This window comes from Rana temporaria, chromosome 5 (genome assembly GCF_905171775.1).
Source record: "Rana temporaria chromosome 5, aRanTem1.1, whole genome shotgun sequence".
In the NCBI taxonomy this organism is placed as follows: Eukaryota; Metazoa; Chordata; class Amphibia; order Anura; family Ranidae; genus Rana; species Rana temporaria.
This window is the reverse complement of record NC_053493.1, coordinates 62,919,044-62,939,575: the sequence shown is the minus strand read 5'-3', so window position 1 is coordinate 62,939,575 and position 20,532 is coordinate 62,919,044. Positions and strand designations below refer to the sequence as shown.

General features: G+C 44.0%; 1 protein-coding gene across 2 annotated transcripts in view; it reads left to right on the top strand.

Moving 5' to 3' along the window:
* The window catches only part of CUL2 (cullin 2), a 144,998-nt gene that overhangs the window by 114,756 nt on the left and 9,710 nt on the right, over nt 1–20,532 (top strand). For both annotated transcript variants that reach the window (XM_040352654.1, XM_040352653.1), the window contains exon 20: nt 6,227–6,343. In XM_040352654.1, the coding sequence (XP_040208588.1) occupies nt 6,227–6,343 (117 nt within the window). The remainder of the gene's footprint in view (nt 1–6,226; nt 6,344–20,532) is intronic.

Here is a 20,532-nt window from a genome sequence, read left to right as displayed (position 1 = left end):
CATCTCTATGACCGTCGGAGGCCTGGGCGCGACGTTATGACGTCACGCTCGGGAAACCCGGAAGTAAACAAAGCCGCAATCGCGGCTGTTGGTGTGAGATCGGTGAATGTTTTTTTTTCACCGATTTCATGCTTGTAAGCCTGGAGGAGAGATGTGGGGTCTTATTGACACCACATCTCTCCATAAAGAGGACCTGTCACACTGATTCCTATTACAAGGGATGTTTACATTCCTTGTAATAGGAATAAAAGTGATCAAAAAAAAAAAAATTCAAAATAAAGTGTAAAAATAAAAAAATTAAGTAAAATTAAATTAAAAAAATGTTTTTAAATCGCCCCTATCCCCGGTAGCTCGTGCGCAGAAGCGAACAAGCATGCAAGTCCCGCCCACATATGTAAACGCCGTTCAAACCCCACATGTGAGGTATCGTCGTGTGCGTTAGAGCGTGTGTAATTCTAGCACTAGACCTCTTCTGTAACTCAAATAGTAACCTGTAAAAAAAATTAAAGCGTCGCCTATGGAGATTTTTAAGTACCGAAGTTTGGCGCCATTCCATGAGTGTGCGCAATTTTAAAGCGTGACATGTTTGGTATCTGTTTACACGGCGTAAAACCATCTTTCACATTATACAAAAAAATTGGGCTAACTTTACTGTTTTGTTATTTTTTAATAAAAAAAAAAGGTGTTTGAAAAATTATTGCGCAAATACCGTGCGAGGAAAAAAAGTTGCAATGACCGCCATTTTATTCCCTAGCGTGGCTGCTAAAATAAAAATATATAATGTTTGGGGGTTCTGATTAATTTTCTAGCAAATAAATTGTGATTTTTACATGAAGGAGAGAAGTGCCAAAATAGGCCCGGTTGTCAAGTGGTTAAACCATTCCTCCTACATAAGTTGTACCGGTTTGTGCAGAGGAGAGAGGCTGCAGATAAACGGCATTGAAGGGGATGGGGATTTACACAGCCAGAAGGCAGGGGATGGGGATTTGATGTCACAAACGGCACAGCATAGAGTAGGGAGCTGAGTATAATCTGAGAACTGAGTGGAGGGAATGGACACCCCCTCTACACAGACTCATAGGGAAATGTGCACAGCCGAGGCTGTCATCTTCTTTGTGCTGGAGGCGTCGGGGCTGTCTTCTGGGCTTGTTTGGTATTCACATAGACTGTCAGAAGTGAACCCATGCAGATAGCAGAGGACTGCGAGAGGGGACAGAAATCGCACTGGGTACTTTCAATAGAGGCAAATATATACTATAGACAGATATGCTTCGATCATTTTTCAGTTCAGAGGTTTACAATCACTTTAAATATATTTTTCCATAGTTCCATATTTTTCCATAGTTCTTCAGTCTACTTGCTTCTCAGATTGTAGATAGTTGAATTTAAGTCAGTAATTACGTGTGTGGTGTTGGATTCTATTATAAATAACAAAAGTTAGAAAAAATACTTCACAAGTCCTCGGCCTAGATATAGTATATTCTCATTGCACAAACATTTCATTTACAAGGGTCTCCCAGGAAGTAGTTGGGCAACATCCTGTGTATAAACTTCATTCCACTGACTCATTCTGCTACAAATCTAGTTTAAAGTACAGAACAGGTCATCTCTCTGAAATCCTTGTCCTTTGACCATTTCTTGATGATCTGTCCCCCTGGAACCTTTTGTAGTGTTAATGCTTTAAGTGCATGGACACAGAGTACACCCCCGCCCCAAACCTGTTCCAATCCCCAGTACCATTGACTGTTCATGAAATCTTTCCAAACAAACTTGTGATTCATATTTTGGATTACTGATGATCACACATTTGGCAAACGGTGCAACTATTCCATATGACTGCACATCAAAGAGTGACTGGAAGTCAAAGTAATGTTCAAATAAGAGTGTTTGGAAGTATTTCAGGGTGGCTCCATCCCTAGAGTTACTTTGGGTTTAATGAGCAGCTCTGGGCAACAATGAAACTTATGAAAATAATTAGGACATCAGATAATATGTAAACCAAAAAACATTTGCTATAAAGTTTACTACATTTAATTTTGAAGTAAATACAATACATGTGGCTGTTATTAATTTTATGATCCTTTGCCGGTGTTTTTATGCAGGCACTTTCAGGTCATTTAATATCAATAGGCGGGCACTATTCTTTTAAAAATAATAAATTAATAAGTGAATAATGATGTAAACAGGGCAGCTGCCCCTTTAAAGGGCAAAAGACCTTACAGTATAGAAAAAATCAAATGTATGCGCCAGTCCTTTTATACAGTTTGTGAACAATAATCTGTGATTGAATGAATAATCCAAAATGTCCTTAAATATGTTATAAAGTCCAACTGTGTTAAAGAAGATCCAATCCCTGTGACCTTGTAAAATCAAATGCGAAGTGACAATTTCTTCTTAATGCATAAAGTGCTCTTCCACGTGTTCAGGTGAAATTTACAGTCACCAGATGGTTGCGGCTAACAAAGCGGCCACCAAGCCTTGTGTTATATCCCGTACATGGGATTTCGAATCTTCTCCATAGGAGTCCAGATGCCAACCAGCTTGTGGATGTCATTATTGTAAATTCCCATTTACTCAGTGTGAGTGAGCAAGAAATTCCAGAGATCATTTCATAGTGTAGTATATTTTTATTAAAACTGTTAAAATGCAGCGTCAGAAAGTGACTTGGTACACGGGGCTTCGCCCTATCTGGGAGTACCATACCTACCCAGAATTTGCCAAATTGCAACATGCCTCTTTATGGCGAGGTTACGGGGTAATCCATTTTAAACATATTTTTGGTCATCTACTCAACTGCTTATTAGAGGGAATGATGGTCCCTCTATTATGCATTTTTATTATCTACAACTGAAACATAATGTGACGGCTCAGCAGTCCCTAGGGGCCTCAGGGTTGTCCACCCATCCTAATTTTTAATCGCAACAATCATCCTCCACAAAGGGATTGATCGCTAATTGTTCTGCCATGCTCATGGAGGTATACTTGGAAAACTTCCTTAATTAAGCATGTGAGAAATGGCAAAGGGATGTAGGTGATAAACCTAGAGAGCTGTGGCAGGAGGCTTTGGAGGCTGTATGGCTCTGCTCTATTAACCACTTCAACCCCGGAAAATTTGACCCCCTTAATGACCAGAGCATTTACTGCGATTCGGCACTGCGTCGCTTTAACTGACAATTGCGCAAATGTGCAACGTTGTACACAAACAAAACTGACTTTTTTTTTTTTTTCTTTCACAAATGGATTATTTCTTTGGTGATATTTGATTTTTTTTTTTTTTCTTTTGTGCTATAAACAGAAAAAGAGCAAACATTTTGGGGAAAAAAAGCAATATTCTTTGCTATAGTATATATCTCCCACAAATATATAAAAAAAAAACGAATTTTTTTCTCAGTTTAGGCTGATATGTATTCTGCTACATAATAACGCAATAAGTGTATATTGGTTTGTGCAAATATTATTGCGTCTACAAAATACTCACAGAATACTGTGCAGAATTGAACACACAAGGATTGTTGGCTGCAACCATCTGGTGAGTGTAAATTTCACCTTGGCACATGGAAGAGCACTTTATGCATTAAGAAGAAATTGGACTTTATATCATATTTAAAGCGGAATTCCAGCCTGAGGGTAAAAAAATAAGTCAGCAGCTACAAATACTGTAGCTGCTGACTTCTAATATAAGGACACTTGCCTGTCCAGGGAGCCTGCAATGTTGACACCCCAAGCCGATCAGTCTATCGTCTTCAGGTGCTGGCATTGCTAGTAAGGGAAACCAACAGTGAAGTCTTCACAGCTGGGTCCTGCTCAGGGCCATCTTTAAGGCCCATCTTTGGGCCCTGTCATTGTTGTGGGGCCCAATGCAGCTGCCTCATACTTGCCAGCTATCCCAGTTTAAATTCCCTTGTCCCTTAAAGTTTTAGTCCTGTGCTGTGTCCTGATATCTCAGTGTGAAATGCTGCCCAGCGCTGCCCTATTGTGTAAAGATGATTTGCCTGCAGACCCTGTGTTTACATGCAAATAACCACCATTCATATGTAAATAGCAGGAGCATTCATATGTAAATAGAGACTGCATTCATATGTATATCATGCCCCTCTGCAGTGAAGAGATGATGTGCTGTAACCTCTAGCAACCAATCAACAAGCAGAAGTCATGTGCTGTAACTAGGGGTGTAACGGATCGTCATTGATCCGTGATCCGCACGGATCAACCTTTTCGGATCGGCACACATGTGATCCGTATGATCCGTAGATTGTGAGCTCCCTCAGCCTCCTCTCACTGCAGTACACTGACTGACAGGAAAGGAGGAGGCGGGAAACGAAACACTAGCACTCGGCCAATCAGGATACTTAACAGAAGCGATGACCCAGAGCTGCCCTGCCTCCAAACCAATCAGCGGGCGCGTTACAAGCAAGGCAGCGTGTGTGTGTGTTTTGGCCGGAGCTGTGTGTGAAGGGAAAAGGAGATGTGCTGCGGAGCCCGGGGGGGAGGAGGGGGAGGCCGAGTGTTTGTGATTGTATTCCTGGACGGGGGAGGATGTTATTCGGCATCCCCAGCACTGGACGAGGAGACCATCAGAGAGCAGAACACATACGGTAGTGAATACATTGTATGAGCCTGACACATCCCTCCCCTCCACACCGTGTTCCCTGTGATCACACACTCACACACACTATGGGGACACCATCATACCCCACAATAATCACTGACAGGTGGAGGAAGAGCCCTGCTGTGTGTGTCAGATCATATATTTCATAGTTATTTTCAATACAAAACTGAGCTTATGTGCTTAAATACAGTATTTAGAAATCCAACGGACTGTTTAGTTTTAAAAGCAACAGCAAACCTTGCATGCTTGCTAATGTGACAGAACACCTCTGATTTTCACATTTAACATTTAGTTAAATGTGAAAATCAGAGGTGTTCTGTCACATTAGCAAGCATGCAAGGTCAGCAGGTTTGCTGCGGCTTTTAAAATGTACCATGTAAACAGTCCGTCGGATTTACATATACTGTATTTAAGCACATAAGCTCCATTTCGTGTTGAAAATAACTATGAAATATAAAACTCTGGTGGGTGTAACACGATTTGTCTCTTTTTTTTTTTTTTTGCTGATCCGAAAATGATCCGATCCGTGACTCCTGATCCGAGGATCGATCCGATCCGTGAGTTTTTTGATCCGTGGCACCCCTAGCTGTAACCTCTAGCAACTAACCCGTGAGCTGTTATGTGTGCTTTAACCTCTTGCAACCAGTCAGTAAGTGGTAATGATATGCTGTAACCTCTGGCAACCAATCGCAATCACTGCCTGATCTGATACAGTAGACTGATTTTAAGTCTAGCTGATATTTATTGTATGTCTCAGAGCAGGTGGAGAGAAAAATTGCATGGGGGGCCCCAAGAAAATTTTCGCCCAGGGTACAATCAACATTAAAGACAGCCCTGGTCCTTCTGCTCATTATGGGGAGATGCCTGGCACTTTCTAAATGGTCCTGTCTTCTGACACCTTCACAGGTCCCAGAAGGCATTGGGGGGGGGGGGCAGCATGATCCGATGGCGGAAATGACGTACCTCGCCATGGCAATGCTAAACAGGAAGAAAACGGATTACCCCATTGAAAAAAAGGGAAATCAAGCCAAAAAAAAAAAAAAAGCTTGCTGCTATGAAGCGACTGGTGCAAACATGTAAGTGTGGTAGGAACTCCGCTTTAAGGATGTTTAGGTTTATTCAGAGATTCTTGTTCACAAACTGTATAGAAGGGCTAGAGTCTACTTTTGACTTTCACGTCATTAACCACTCACTGCAGGTAAGCAATACAGCTTTGGTGAAGGACCCACCCCTTGGCTGCTATTGGAGAAAGAAGGGGCAGCAGTACATTGAATATACCCTTTTGCTCCTCCTCCTGTATGCATGTTCAGCACTGGCATTACAACACCAAGCATGCAAACTGTGTTGAAAACAATAGATCCTGAAACTGGATTGGAGAAGTGACCCCTCCTTTACCCAGGCTGTGTAGCAGATTACAGGAATCCATTATAAAGGCAGATTCAGGTCCACCTGCAATGTTTCATTTTTGTAATACATTCATAATTGCATTTTTCTTGTGTCTGAAGTCTCTCACCCAGGTATTTGGTTCCTGACTTTTATAGAATATAAGATAGATGTGAACACATTCAAACTGTTTCCATATTGAAATAGTTAAACATCCAGGTTTATCATTCACAGGAAGTGGAACAGACCCGAAGTGCTGTAGATGAAGACCGAAAAATGTATCTTCAAGCTGCTATAGTGCGTATCATGAAAGCACGAAAAATCTTGCGACATAATGCTCTCATACAAGAGGTAAGGATGGTTGGTTGTTGGGGCATTGCCTTGTGGAAGCAGAAATATTGTCCCGGTGGGCATAGGGTGGGGGGATGGGGTTCCTTTATCCACCTTATTTGTGTAGATGGAGGAATCTGTTAGGAACTAAAGAAACTAACTGTCTAAGGACAGCTTTACTCCAGAAGTACGAGTGAAGGAAAACAGGGTGGTTACATGCAGCAGTGAGTCATGTATTTTATTTCTAAACTTCAGTAGCAAAATCATTTCTGGAATGAGTCCAATATTCCTGTTCCCATAATAGTCACATGCTAGGTGAATACTGAATTTCTTGTTAACTAAAGGTGTCCGTACGGAGAATCAAACTATTGCATAATCAAGTTGAATCACAATATAAACTGACACATACATTTCAGTTTCAACTTGCATATTCTTCAAGACCTCCCACAGTGCCAGGACAAGGTCATCCAGTGCCCAGGGCGAAGGTCCCAAACTGGTTTTATTGCACATGAGTCAGTGTTTTTTCAAGATAAGAAAATATGTTGTATCATTTTTTTATTTATTTTTTTATAATATAGGTTTAAAGTGTTTGTAAAGTCATTTAAAATAACAAACATGTTATAGTTACCGGCTCTGTGCAATGGTATTGCACAGAGCAGCCCAAATCCTCTTCTTGGGTCCCCGCTGGCTCTCCTTTTTTTGTGTGCTGCCATTGGAAGCAGCTTTCTATTGTATAATAGGGGTTACTGGTGTGCAAACCACAACGGGTATACAAATCCTATGCTTACACAAGCAGATGCCACAACAAAAGCAGTGTTCACCAGTGCTGGGACAAGGTCATTTGGTGCCCAGGGTGAAGATGGCAAACTGCGCTCCCCCCAATTATCGTCACCCTTCATTGTCATTGTTGCTGATACTAAGCATTTGCAAGAGTACTTGTACTTGTGCAAATGCTCCAATATCTAAAACCAATACCTTTGCAGTGCGATTGGATGAGCTCAAATCGCACTGTAAAGAATCACATGAATGTGGTGCGATTCCTGTCTGAATCACATGCTGTTTCCCACACCGCTCCTGTGTGAACCTAGGCTTGTCATAATGACTTCAGCCTGGGTTCACACAGGAGTGGTGTGGGCTTCTAAAAAATTACGTTTTTCAGGCTCTAGAAAAAACAATTTTTTTTCCACTTCATCATCATTAAAACGGCCTTGCCTACACACGATCATGGAAAAAAAAATGCTCTAGCAAAGCACGGTGACGTACAACACGTACGACGGCACTGTAAAGGGGAAGTTCCATGCAGATGACGCCACCCTTGGGGCTGTTTAAGCTGATTTCGTGTTAGTAAAAGACGATTCGCGCTTTTCTGTCTGTTACAGCATGATGAATGTGCTTACTCAATTACCAACGGTAGTTTTACCAGAACAAGCGCTCCCGTCTCATAACTTGCTTCTGAGCATGCGCGGATTTTTCACGTCGTTAAAGCCCACACACGACCATTTTTTACAACCCGAAAAATGACAACATTAAAAACGTCGTAAAAAAATAGAGCATGTTCAAATTTTTTTTTGCCCGTTTTTTAGAACCTGAAAAATGCTCTGAAGCCCACACACGATCGTTTTTAATGACAAAAAAAACGTAATTTTTTAGAACCCGAAAAATGATCGTGGGTACGCAGCATAAGAGTTCAAGCAGGAGAGATAGAAATGACTGGAAAGCGGGAGAGAAGCCGCTGTTGTGTGCATGTAGACTGACACAGGAAAGCACTGATACCTTCCCAACCTCACGAGCACTGCCTGCTACACTCTACTGTTGCTGAAGGACTTAGTACAGTGCACTGTGCAGGCAGGGGGTGGATACATGCAGGGACAAAGCCGCTCTCTGCCTGTGTTATATTCTGCAGCATATTCTGCCTGGGAAGGGCTGTACCCGGCAAACTGCGCCCTCTTCTCACACAAAATCATCACGCCCAGGGCAAATGCCCGTCCCGCACACCCCTAGTACCGGCCCTGGTGTTCACACACTAAATACAGTTGTTAAAGAGGGGGTGAAGTGGCTCTTACTCAAATTAATCTAATATAAAGTATATAACCAATATTCAGGTGTATAAACAATTCCCTTAGTGCATGTAAACAAATGCAAATAAAGTGAAAATGAACAATATTACTTCAGTCCCTTCTGTGCAAATAAGCAAATGAAAGTGCAAAAAAAAAAATGTGCAAAAAATATTGGTAAATATGTGCAATAAAAATGTTCAGTCTTATGTGTAAACAAGCAATTTTCAAAAAAAAGTGCCAAAAAAAGTTCCCTGTGCTGGTAAATATGTTAAAACAGTCCAAATGATGTGGAATAAAACTCCAAGTGCAAAAATCCACTTAAAGATGAAATACTCTCTAAATGCCAAGAAAAAGTGCAAGTGCTTCAATCTTGTGCAAGTGCCCATGTTTCCCCCAGCCTCTCACCTCATCTGGCTTAAAAATAAGCCTTTCTGATAACCTCCCAGTAACTGAGCGATCGCTTTTTCCTATTCGATTGACCACGATCAGGTTTCCTGTTTAGATGCTCAGGTAACATAGAGAGGAAAGGGGGGACTCCATAGTGTAGTAATTCAAATAAGCATTGGTTTATTAAAGGTAAAAAAACTTAAAATTATGATGAACACAAAACGGCATATAACAATGTGTACTCTAACTTCCGGACTCGGCCACGACTTGAAAAAGTGACATTGAGCAGTCACGCAACGCTTCGGGGTTCAGAGCTGTGGTGACATCACTTCCGTCACGGCCGAGTCCGGAAGTTGGAGATGTGAGATGTCGCCGTGAACGTTGGAGCGAGAGCAATAATTCTAGCCCTAGACCTTTTCTGCAACTCAAAACATGTAACCAGAAAAAAAAATTAAAGCGTCGCCTATGGGGATTTTTAAGTACCGGCGCCATTCCACGAGCGTGTGCAATTTTGAATTATGATTTTTACATGTAGGAGAGAAATGTCAGAATTGGCCTGGTTGGCTAGTGGTTAAAATGTTGGCTTCTATTTTGCTTGAACATGCTTGCAGATTTGTGTGTTTTTTTTTTTCCCCCAGCTATCTAATCTGTATTGGAAGCCTTATAACTTGGTTTTCCACTTAGTGACATAGGAGAGAAATAATAAAACAAGCGTTCCACAGTCTTCCTTTTCTGCAGACCAACGTATAATTTAATGTCATACATATTGCCTTCATTGGGTGTAAGTGGCAAAAATGCTGTCCTGTGATATTACTTAGAGAAAGATGCGACCTATCTGAACACAGCTTGGGGAAGTCACGTATCCCGAGTGGGCAGAGGTCAGATGGAACATTTCACTTTTGCCTTAAATGTTTAATTTAGACATGCGATTTTGGTAAAGCTCCCATTGACTCTGCAGCTTCTTCTCATGACAATACATTCTACAGCGTGAAAGGGGAAAGTCTATTGGTTGCACTGGGCACTTTTCTATTGCTTCCATTTCTCCTTGATGCTACTGCTGTGAAGTGGTCTGTTGCAATCAGCAGTACCCCATAAACTACATATTAAAGTTATATAACAGGAAACAACCAAATAAAATCTCTTACAAACAATGGGATGAAATCCAAACCCCACACAGGCAAAACCCAAGACCCCAGCACTCTGGGAGCAGTAGCTTTTTATTTGTTCAGCAGTTTTGCCTCCTTTCCTCAGGAGTTAGCAGTAGAAATCAGGACAGGTTCTTGATTTGATAGATTTTTACCCTTAGGGCTCTTTCACACTGGGCGGATCAGTAATGATCCGCCCCGTGAACCTCCGCTTGCTCAGCGGGGATCGCTCCGTTGATCACCGCTGAGCCGGCGGATGACAGGGCGGTCCCCGCACACTGTGCAGGGACCGCCCTGTCTTTTCTCTCCTCCCCCTAATGGGGGATCGGATGAACACGGACCGTATGTCCGTGTTCACCCAATCCGATTTGGCCAGACGGAATGAAAAGTAGGTTTTTCCTCCGTCACACTTTGGCGGGTCGGATGTCAGCGGGCATGTCACCGCTGACAACCGCGGCTCCATAGAGGAGCACGGGTACAGGTCCGCAAAAAAAACTGACAGGCGGACCTGTACGGGCGCTCAGTGTGGAAGAGCCCTTATAAGTCATTGGGGTTGATTTTTGAGAGTGCAAAGTCTGGTGCTGCTCTGCATAGGAACCAATCGGCCTCCAGGTTTTATTGTCGGAGCTTAATTTAACCACTTGACAACTGGGCACTTAAACACCCTTAATAACCAGACCAATTTTCAGCTTTTGGTGCTCTCACGTTTTGAATGACAATAACTCAGTCATACAACACTGTAACCAAATGAAATTTTTGTCCTTTTTTTCCCACAAATAGAGCTTTCTTTTGGTGGTATTTGATCACCTCTGCGTTTTTTTTTTTCCCCGCTATTAATGAAAAAAGAACGAAAATTTTGTAAAAAAATGAATTTTTCTTCATTTCTATCATATCATTTTGTAAAAAAGTAATTTTCCTCATACATTTGGCCTAAAATGCATACTGCTACATATTTTTGGTAAAAAAAAAAAAAAAATTTGGATATTATTTAGTCTGGGTGAAAGTTATAGGGTCTACAAGCTTTGGTACCAATTTCTGAAAATTGAACAATTTGATCACACCTGAAGTACTGACAGCTTCTCTCATTTCTTGAGACCCTAACAAGCCAATAAAGTACAAATACCCCCCAAATGACCCCTTTTTGGAAAGTAGACATTCCAAGGTAGTTAGTAAGAGTCATAGTTAGTTTTTTGAAGTTGCCATTTTTTCCCACAATTCTTTGCAAAATTAAGATTTTTTTTTTTTTTTTTTTTTCATACCAATATTGTCATTATAACAGGTTATTTCTCTCACATGGCATGTATATTCCACAAATGACACCCCAAAATATATTCTGCTGCTCCTCCTGAGTATGGCGATACCACATGTGTGAGACTTTTACACAGCGTGGCCACATACAGAGGCCCAACACCGAAGTAGCAACTTCAAGCATTCTAGGAGCATAAATTACACATCTAATCTCTCAACCACCTATTACACTTTTGAAGGCCCTGGAGCACCAGGACAATGGAAACGCCCACAAAGTGACCCCATTTTGGAAAGCTAACACCCCAACGTATAATCTATGAGGCATAATGAGTCTTTTGAACAGTTCATTTTTTTGCAGATGTTTTTGGAAAATGTGGAAAAAAAATGAAAACGCATTTTTTTTACACAAAGTTGTCCATTTATAGGATATTTCCAACACATAGCATGTACATAGCAAAAATTACACCCCAAAATATATTCTGCTGCTCCTCCTGAGTATGGCGATACCACATGTGTGAGACTTTTACACAGCGTGGCCACATACAGAGGCCCAACACCGAAGTAGCAACTTCAAGCATTCTAGGAGCATAAATTACACATCTAATCTCTCAACCACCTATTACACTTTTGAAGGCCCTGGAGCACCAGGACAATGGAAACGCCCACAAAGTGACCCCATTTTGGAAAGCTAACACCCCAACGTATAATCTATGAGGCATAATGAGTCTTTTGAACAGTTCATTTTTTTGCAGATGTTTTTGGAAAATGTGGAAAAAAAAATGAAAACGCATTTTTTTTACACAAAGTTGTCCATTTATAGGATATTTCCAACACATAGCATGTACATAGCAAAAATTACACCCCAAAATATATTCTGCTGCTCCTCCTGAGTATGGCGATACCACATGTGTGAGACTTTTACACAGCGTGGCCACATACAGAGGCCCAACACCGAAGTAGCAACTTCAAGCATTCTAGGAGCATAAATTACACATCTAATCTCTCAACCACCTATTACACTTTTGAAGGCCCTGGAGCACCAGGACAATGGAAACGCCCACAAAGTGACCCCATTTTGGAAAGCTAACACCCCAACGTATAATCTATGAGGCATAATGAGTCTTTTGAACAGTTCATTTTTTTGCAGATGTTTTTGGAAAATGTGGAAAAAAAATGAAAACGCATTTTTTTTACACAAAGTTGTCCATTTATAGGATATTTCCAACACATAGCATGTACATAGCAAAAATTACACCCCAAAATATATTCTGCTGCTTCTCCTGAGTATGGCGATACCACATGTGTGAGACTTTTACACAGCCTGGCCACATAGAGACCCAACATCCAAGAAGCACCATCAGGTGTTGTAGGGACACAAATTACACATCCAATTTCCTTACAATCTATCACATTTTTGAAGGCCCTTCATATTTCTAACACAGCATGTACATACCAAGAATTACACCCTAAAATACATTCTGCTGAGTAATGGGTACAAAAAAAAAGGATTACCTGTGTTTTTAGTAGTGCAATTGTCCACAGGAGGAGAGCCCTGATCCAGGCAGCAGGCAGGAACGTGGTCAGCGACAATGAATGGAATTGTCCAGGCAGCAATATTGTTCATAGTCGGTACATAGCCAGCAGTGCCAAAATATTGGTCCTGGTAGTAAGGCCAGGAAAGAATGGGGACAGGGGTAGAGGCTTCTCCCACCCAAATCTCTTTGAAGCCTCCGGGCAACCAGACCCTAATCTGGGAATGAGAAAACTAAAAAATTAGTTTTTTCATCCAGAAAAACAATTCTGGAGCCCCTCACATGTGTGAGACTCCTGTGTTCCCACTAGCATAGCAGGGTAAAAGATCAATCCAAGGGGCAGGCAAAAAACGTGGTCAAACAGTCCAGGGTCAATTCCAGAGCAGGCAGATGTAGGTACAGTTTAGGGTTAGGCAAAAGAGTGGTCGTATAACAAGCCAGGGTCAGTTCCAGAGAAAGCAGAGGTATTTTTAGCATTAGGCAAAATCGTGGTCGTATAAAACAGTCCAGGGTCGGTAACGGAGAAGGCAGAGGTAGGTACAGTGCAGTGGCATAAGGGGTGTGGAGGAAAATGACAGGGAATTTGAATTTTGTTTATCTAATAATTTTCAATAGTGTGGTAACGGCGGAAACATGCACCTAAACAGAGGCCTGGTTGGGAGGGACAATCGGGACAATAAACTGTTGTGTCTCTTCTGACTCCTCCTCTGGCGCACACCCGACATTTCTTCTGACGGGCTGCACCTGTTCGACGGGGGGGGATTTTGTCAGGAAAGTGCCGTTCGTGAAGTCTGCTCACGCAATCAGTGCGAAGAATGTCTGGTGGCATTTCAGGGAACAAAAGGGCGGTGATAACGTCTTCTTGGTAGAGTAGATATGGAACGGGATTCTGTGTTGCTTTTTTGTAGATAACATAAGAGTTATAGAAGGCCAAACTGAAAAAGTAAATGGACACTTTTTTATACCAGTGACGGGATTTTCGGGAGGGAAGATAGGGTTCAATCATCTGGTCATTGAAGTCTACGCCACCCATAAATAAATTGTAGTCGTAGACACAAGATGGTTTCTGCACTGGGCCGCTTCTTTTGGGGACTTCCACGTAGGTGTCATTGTGGATGGTGGTGAGCATGTGGACATCTCGTCTGTCCCTCCACTTGACAGCCAATAGCTCCTGGTTCCGTAAAGACGTCGTCTCTCCTCGTCTCAGCTTCTGATTCACCAATTTTTGGGGGAAGCCCTTTCTGTTTATTCTCACTGTGCCACATGCTGGGGTGTCTCTCCGGTAAAGATTTCTAAACAGGGGCAAGCTAGTATAAAAATTGTCCACGTAAAGGTGGTATCCTTTTCCAAGTAGTGGATAGATGAGCTCCCAGACGACTTTTCCACTTGTTCCGATGTATTCGGGGCATTCGGGGGGATGTAGTTGGGAGTCCTTCCCTTCGTAAACAATGAAGGAGTAGATGTACCCCGTGTCTCGGTCACACAGTTTGTACATCTTCACCCCATATCGGGCCCTTTTGCTTGGGATGAATTGTTTAAAGCCCAGCCTGCCGTGGAATTTTACAAGGGACTCATCTATTGAAATATTTTGTTGAGGGGTATATAACTGGGGGAATTTTTCAGAAAAAAAATTTAGAAGTGGCCGAATTTTAAATAATTTGTCAAAGGCAGGGTCATTTCGGGGAGGGCACTGGGTGTTGTCATTATAGTGGAGGAACCGTAGAATCATGAAGTATCGGGATCTGGGCATACGGGATGAGAAGACGGGCATGTGGTGGATGGCTTTGGTAGACCAATAGGCGTACCCTTTGTTTTTTTTTGAGAGACCCATATTGAAGGTCAGGCCTAAGAATATTTTAAACTCCTCTACGGTCAGGTCTCTCCAATGAAAGGGGCGGGCATAGCTGGAATCGGGGTTGCTTAGAATAAATTGCTGAGCGTAGAGATTGCACTGGGCCACAATAGATGACAATAATTCGTCTGTAAAAACTAAATGAAAAAAATCAATCGTGTCAAAATTATCGGTGTTCACCTGTACACCTGGTTGGGCGGTGAAAGGGGGGATACTTGATGCTCCAGAATTCGAAGGCAGCCACAGGGGGTTTTGAAGGCCATAGGGAAGGCTGGCATGGCCCCTATCCCTTTGGGGCAGAGAGGACACCCTACTGGTGCCTGACCTTTGTTGCACTGCTTGCGGGGTGGACGGCACTGCTTGCGGGGTGGACGGCACTGCTTGCGGGGTGGACGGCACTGCTTGCGGGGTGGACGGCACTGCTTGCGGGGTGGACGGCACTGCTTGCGGGGTGGACGGCACTGCTTGCGAGGTGGACGGCACTGCTCGCGAGGTGGACGGCACTGCTTGCGAGGTGGACGGCACTGCACTAGTAGTAGGCTGCTCCACGCCAGAACGCCTTCTTTTAACGGGCACAGGTTCCTCCTCTGAATCAGTATCAGACCCGCTTCCTGTTACGGGCTCATAGGCCGAATCGGAATCGGACAGAGACTCCTCACAGCTGTCATCAGACGCCCATAGTTTCTGGAAGGCCTGCTCGGTGGTAAAAAAAATTTTTGCCATACTGGTGGCTAGTGAGGCTGGACTGCAGAACACTGGTGGGCACTAGTGGCACTGCAGTGGCGCAGGTGTAACTGATGGGCAAATGTGGCACTGGTGTGGCTCTGGTTGCACTGCTGTGGCTCTGGGGTCACTGATTAGCAGGCGGCACTGGTGGGCACAGGCGTCACTGCAGTGGTGCAGGTGGAACTGGTGTGGCACTGGTGGGGCACAGATGGCACTGGTGGGGCACAGATGGCACTGGTGGGGCGCAGATGGCACTGGTGGGGCGCAGATGAGCACTGGTGGGGCGCAGATGAGCACTGGTGGGGTGCAGATGAGCACTGGTGGGGTGCAGATGAGCACTGGTGGGGTGCAGATGAGCACTGGTGGGGTGCAGATGAGCACTGGTGGGGTGCAGATGAGCACTGGTGGGCACAGGTGGCACTGATGGGCACAGGTGGCACTGATGTGGCTCAGATGACACTGGTGTGGCACTGGTGTGGCTCAGATGACACTGGTGCGGCACTGGTTTGGTACAGGCGGCACTGGTTTGGTACAGGCGGCACTGGTGTGGCACAGGTGGCACTGATGGGCACAGGCGGCACTGATGGGCACAGGTGGCACTGATGGGAACAGGCGGCACTGATGTGGCAAAGATGACACTGGTGTGGCACTGGTGTGGCTCAGATGACACTGGTGCGGCACTGGTTTGGTACAGGCGGCACTGGTTTGGTACAGGCGGCACTGGTGTGGCACAGGTGGCACTGATGGGCACAGGCGGCACTGATGGGCACAGGTGGCACTGATGGGCACAGGCGGCACTGATGTGGTTCAGATGACACTGGTGTGGCTCAGATGACACTGGTGCGGCACTGGTTTGGTACAGGCGGCACTGGTGTGGCACAGGCGGCACTGGTGTGGCACAGGCGGCACTGGTGTGGCACAGGCGGCACTGGTGTGGCACAGGCGGCACTCGTGGGCACAGGCGGCACTCGTGGGCACAGGCGGCACTCGTGGGCACAGGCGGCACTCGTGGGCACAGGCGGCACTTGTGGGCACTTATGGGCACAGGTGGCACTTATGGGCACAGGTGGCACTTATGGGCACAGGTGGCAGTGTTGTGGCACTGATGTGGCAGTGTTTTTACTTTTACTTTTTACTTTTGTGGCACTGGTGTTCACTGGTGTAGGACAGGTGGCACTGTTGGGGCACTTGTGGGGCACAGGTGGCACAGATGGCACTAGTGGGGCACAGATGGCACTAGTGGGGCACAGATGGCACTGCCTGGGGCACAGATGGCACTTCCTGGGGGACAGATGGCACTTCCTAGGGGACAGATGGCACTGCTGGGGCACTGCTGGGGCACTGCTGGGCACTGCTGGGCACTGCTGGGGACTGCTGGGGATTGCTGGGCACTTACTATTGATTTGAAAAATCTCTCTCCTCTCCTCTCACGCTGCAACGGTGTGAGGAGAGGAGAGAGATGACCTGCATCTGACCCAGCCGCAGGGTTTGTTTACAAATGTGATCGCGCCGTCATTGGACGGCGCGATCACGTGGTAAGGAGCCGCGTCCATTGGCTCCTTACCGCGAGTGCTGTTGCTGCGGGTCCCGTAGACCCGGCGAGCACCGGCGATCGCGTGTGCGCGCCCGCTCGGGCGCGCACAAAGCAGTCTCTGGGAGGACGTACATTGACGCCCTCCTAGAGTACAGTAACCGCTCTGTAGCCGTATTTTGGCTATAGGGCGGTTACCAACTGGTTAACAAGTTGAAGCTACAAGCTAATTCGCTACCATGCACAGCTTCACCAGATTTTGAACTCTAGTTTTAGTAAATCAACCCCATAGTGATGTAACAAAAGCAACGCTGAAGCAGCTCAAGAGGGTGAAACTTTTTTTTACAGCATCTCAAATTCAAGACATTATGCTGATTGCAAGTTTATCTGAACCCTGAGTATACTAGTGCCTAAGCTGTTCATACACTTTGCAATCTTGAACAATTTAGTACCTACCTGACTAGGTACATACAGTAAATCCTTGTATTACGAGCATAATTTGTTCCGGAAACATGCTTGTAATTCAAAGCACTTGTATATCAAAGCAAATTTCCCCATAAGAAATAATGGAAACTCAAATGATTCGTTCCACAACTATTTATTCATGAATCCTTCAGTTTATAGTCCATATAAAAAGATTATAGCAATGTGATAGGTTGTGTAACCATAAAATGTCCATCCATTTAGAAGCAAAATCCAGCAGGAGTATAAAAGAGGAGAGAGGCGCCTCAAAGTGTAGCAATATGGTTACATTTAATGAAGTGTAAGATTGGGGTGTGTTTTTTAGTGAGTACGCCAGTCCAGAACTGAATTTTTAAGGGCCTGGTAGCCCACTTTTATTTAAAAGCACAACAAGTTCACAAATACATTCGCAGCCCTCGCAGGGGGTTCCACCATTACTGTATCTTGCCAACTCAACACTTTAGCCTCCTGGCTTTCATTCTTGCCATACGGCTGTTTCAGGCCTTTAGCCTAGGCCTAAGGTCTGCTCCTCAGAACAAGAGTTTCCTAGAGTTAAGCTCTCTCCTAGCTTACTCCTGGTCAGCGCCTTGCTGCTCAATCATTAATGACATCTGCCTCCTGCAGACATGCATGCTCTGACTTTTCTCAGAGGGATGGGAGTCCACCTGACTCCCAGGAACAGACTTCCTGTCTGTTGGGTGGGGCTCTGAGTCATAGTCAGGTCAGAACTAAATAGCCAAAACCCACAGCTGTGCAATCAATGTGTTTCTCTCTCCAAAATCTGGCGTAAACCAGCAATCTTTTAGGTAGGACAGAGTCCCACCACCACAGAAGGTATAACATTTTAGCAAGTCACATGGTTGATGATTTAAATGGGCACATCTAACTATGCAGGCATCCAGGATAAAGCTCTTTAGACCACCCTCCACACCGCCTGCTCTCACCGACATCAGTCTGCAATCGTGACCGGGAAGACTACCCTGCAGTAGAGAGATTTGAAAGTGAGGCTTGAACTTCTCAGAGTGAAGCAAGAAAGGGATGACGATGGTGGTGTGGAGGACATTCTATGTGGACAACTTTACCCCGTATGGCTGCATAATTAGATGTGCCTTTTTTTTATTCATTAACCATGCGAGTTGCTAAATGTTGTACCTTCATTAAATGTAACCATATTGCTACACTTAGATGCTCCTCTCTTCTCTTTTATACTCGGGTGTGACATGTAGCTACTTGTATATCAAGACATCACTTGTATATCAAGTAAACATTTCTTTAAAATTTAGCTTGTCTTGCAAAATGCTCTCAAAGTTGCTGTCAAACCAAGGTTTTACTGTATTAGGGGAGATCTAGTAAAACTGATGTGTTTCATTTCAGCTTGTTCAATAAAGCTTTGACAATAAAACCTGGAAGCTGGTTGGTTACTATGCAGAGCTGCACCAGATTTTGCACCCCCCCCCCCCCCCCCAATTGAGTGGTTTGCTTAGCAGGGCTTCTACCTCTACATAGTTTTGGTAGATTTAAAGCAGACTGAATAGAGAGTGTGCATTCATTTTGCAAGGTGTATGCGCAGCTTTGAGCTCTTATAGATATGATTTAAGATGTTTGCCACCATTTGCTTTGTTTTGTATGTAGGAATAGAAGTTTATTACTTTATGCACTGACCTGAGATTGTTTAATATCACATTGAAATCGGTTTGTTATACCTGTGCGGCAAATGCAAAGCGAATACCTGCCGTTCTTGTGGGAAATCCAGTAAGTTGATGGCAGTGCAACAGGAAGTTATCATTGTTCCCAGCTGTCTCCATGGACTACAGAACATATAGGAAAGGGGGTGGTGTTCAGTAGTCCTAAACCACGTCCTTTCCTTTGTTAACAATGTTGCTCCTCCATAGATACAGCACTGTGAGTGAGTTTTATAACCTTGATGCGCTGTACAGACATTTGTGACATGTGATTCTGCCCAGACCGCTGCAATAAATGAAGCAGGTCTCCATTTTTTCACCGCTCACTGCACCTCCAGGGAGCATTGCAGTGTGTATAAGACACATACAAAACAATTGTTTTGTATGTGTCCTAGCAGTGACCGGAGTTCATCCTGTGCGGGAAAATTCACAGCATGTGAGAGCAGCAAATATGCCCATTTTTTTTATTTCATGCATGTACAGCAGTTTACCAGCGGCCACTTTGATCGGGGGGCTGAACAGACCGGGTAAGGAGCTGGCAGCAAAATGGGGTTGCAATCTACTTGGCCTCAATCGGCAGAGAACAACCTGTTACCAATCTCCACTATACCCTGGGACAAAAAGTGTGTTGGAACTACAGAACACCTCCCCCTCTCTTTTTCTTTCTACAATAAGGGGAAGATATTCTATATATCAAACTTTCTGTTAACACTGCACTTCTCAAACAGATAATGAAATGCTTCCAATGATGTATTTAACAGACCAAAGGGGAGCAGATAATAAAATATATATATTACACACACACACACACACACACTTTGTGTGTGTGTGTGTGTGTGTGTGTGTGTGTGTGTGTATATAATATAAATGTATTTATATTTTTTACATTTTTTTTTTTCCCCCCCTCTAATATATACAACATTTGTCAAAAGTGAGTACACCCCCTCACATTTTTGTAAATATTTTATCTTTTTATGTGACAACACTGAAAAAAATGACACTTTGCTACAATGTAAAGTGGCGAGTGTACAGATTGTATAACAGTGTAAATTTGCTGTCCCCTCAAAATAACAACACACAGCCATTAATGTCTAAACCGCTGGCAACAAAATTAAGTACACCCCAATGTGAAAATGTCCAACGTGTCAATATTTTGTGTGGCCACCATTATTTTTCAGCACTGCCTTAACCCTCTTGGGCATGGAGTTCACCAGAGCTTCACAGGTTGCCACTGGAGTCCTCTTTACTCCTCCATGGCGATATCATGGAGCTGGTGAATGTTGGGAGACCTTGCGCATGGTCTGAGCATTGACAGGCTGACCCCGCACCCCTTCAACATCTGCAGCAATGCTGACAGCACTCATATGTCTATTTCCCAAAGACAGCCTCTGGATATGATATGACGCTGAGCACGTGCACTCAACTTCTTTGGTTGACCATGGCGAGGCCTGTCCTGAGTGGAACCTGTCCTGTTAAACCGCTCTATGGTCTTGGCCACTGTGCTGCAGATCAGTTTCAGGGTCTTGGCAATCTTCTTATAGCCTAGGCTATCTTTATGTAGAGCAGCAATTTATTTTTTTCAGATCCT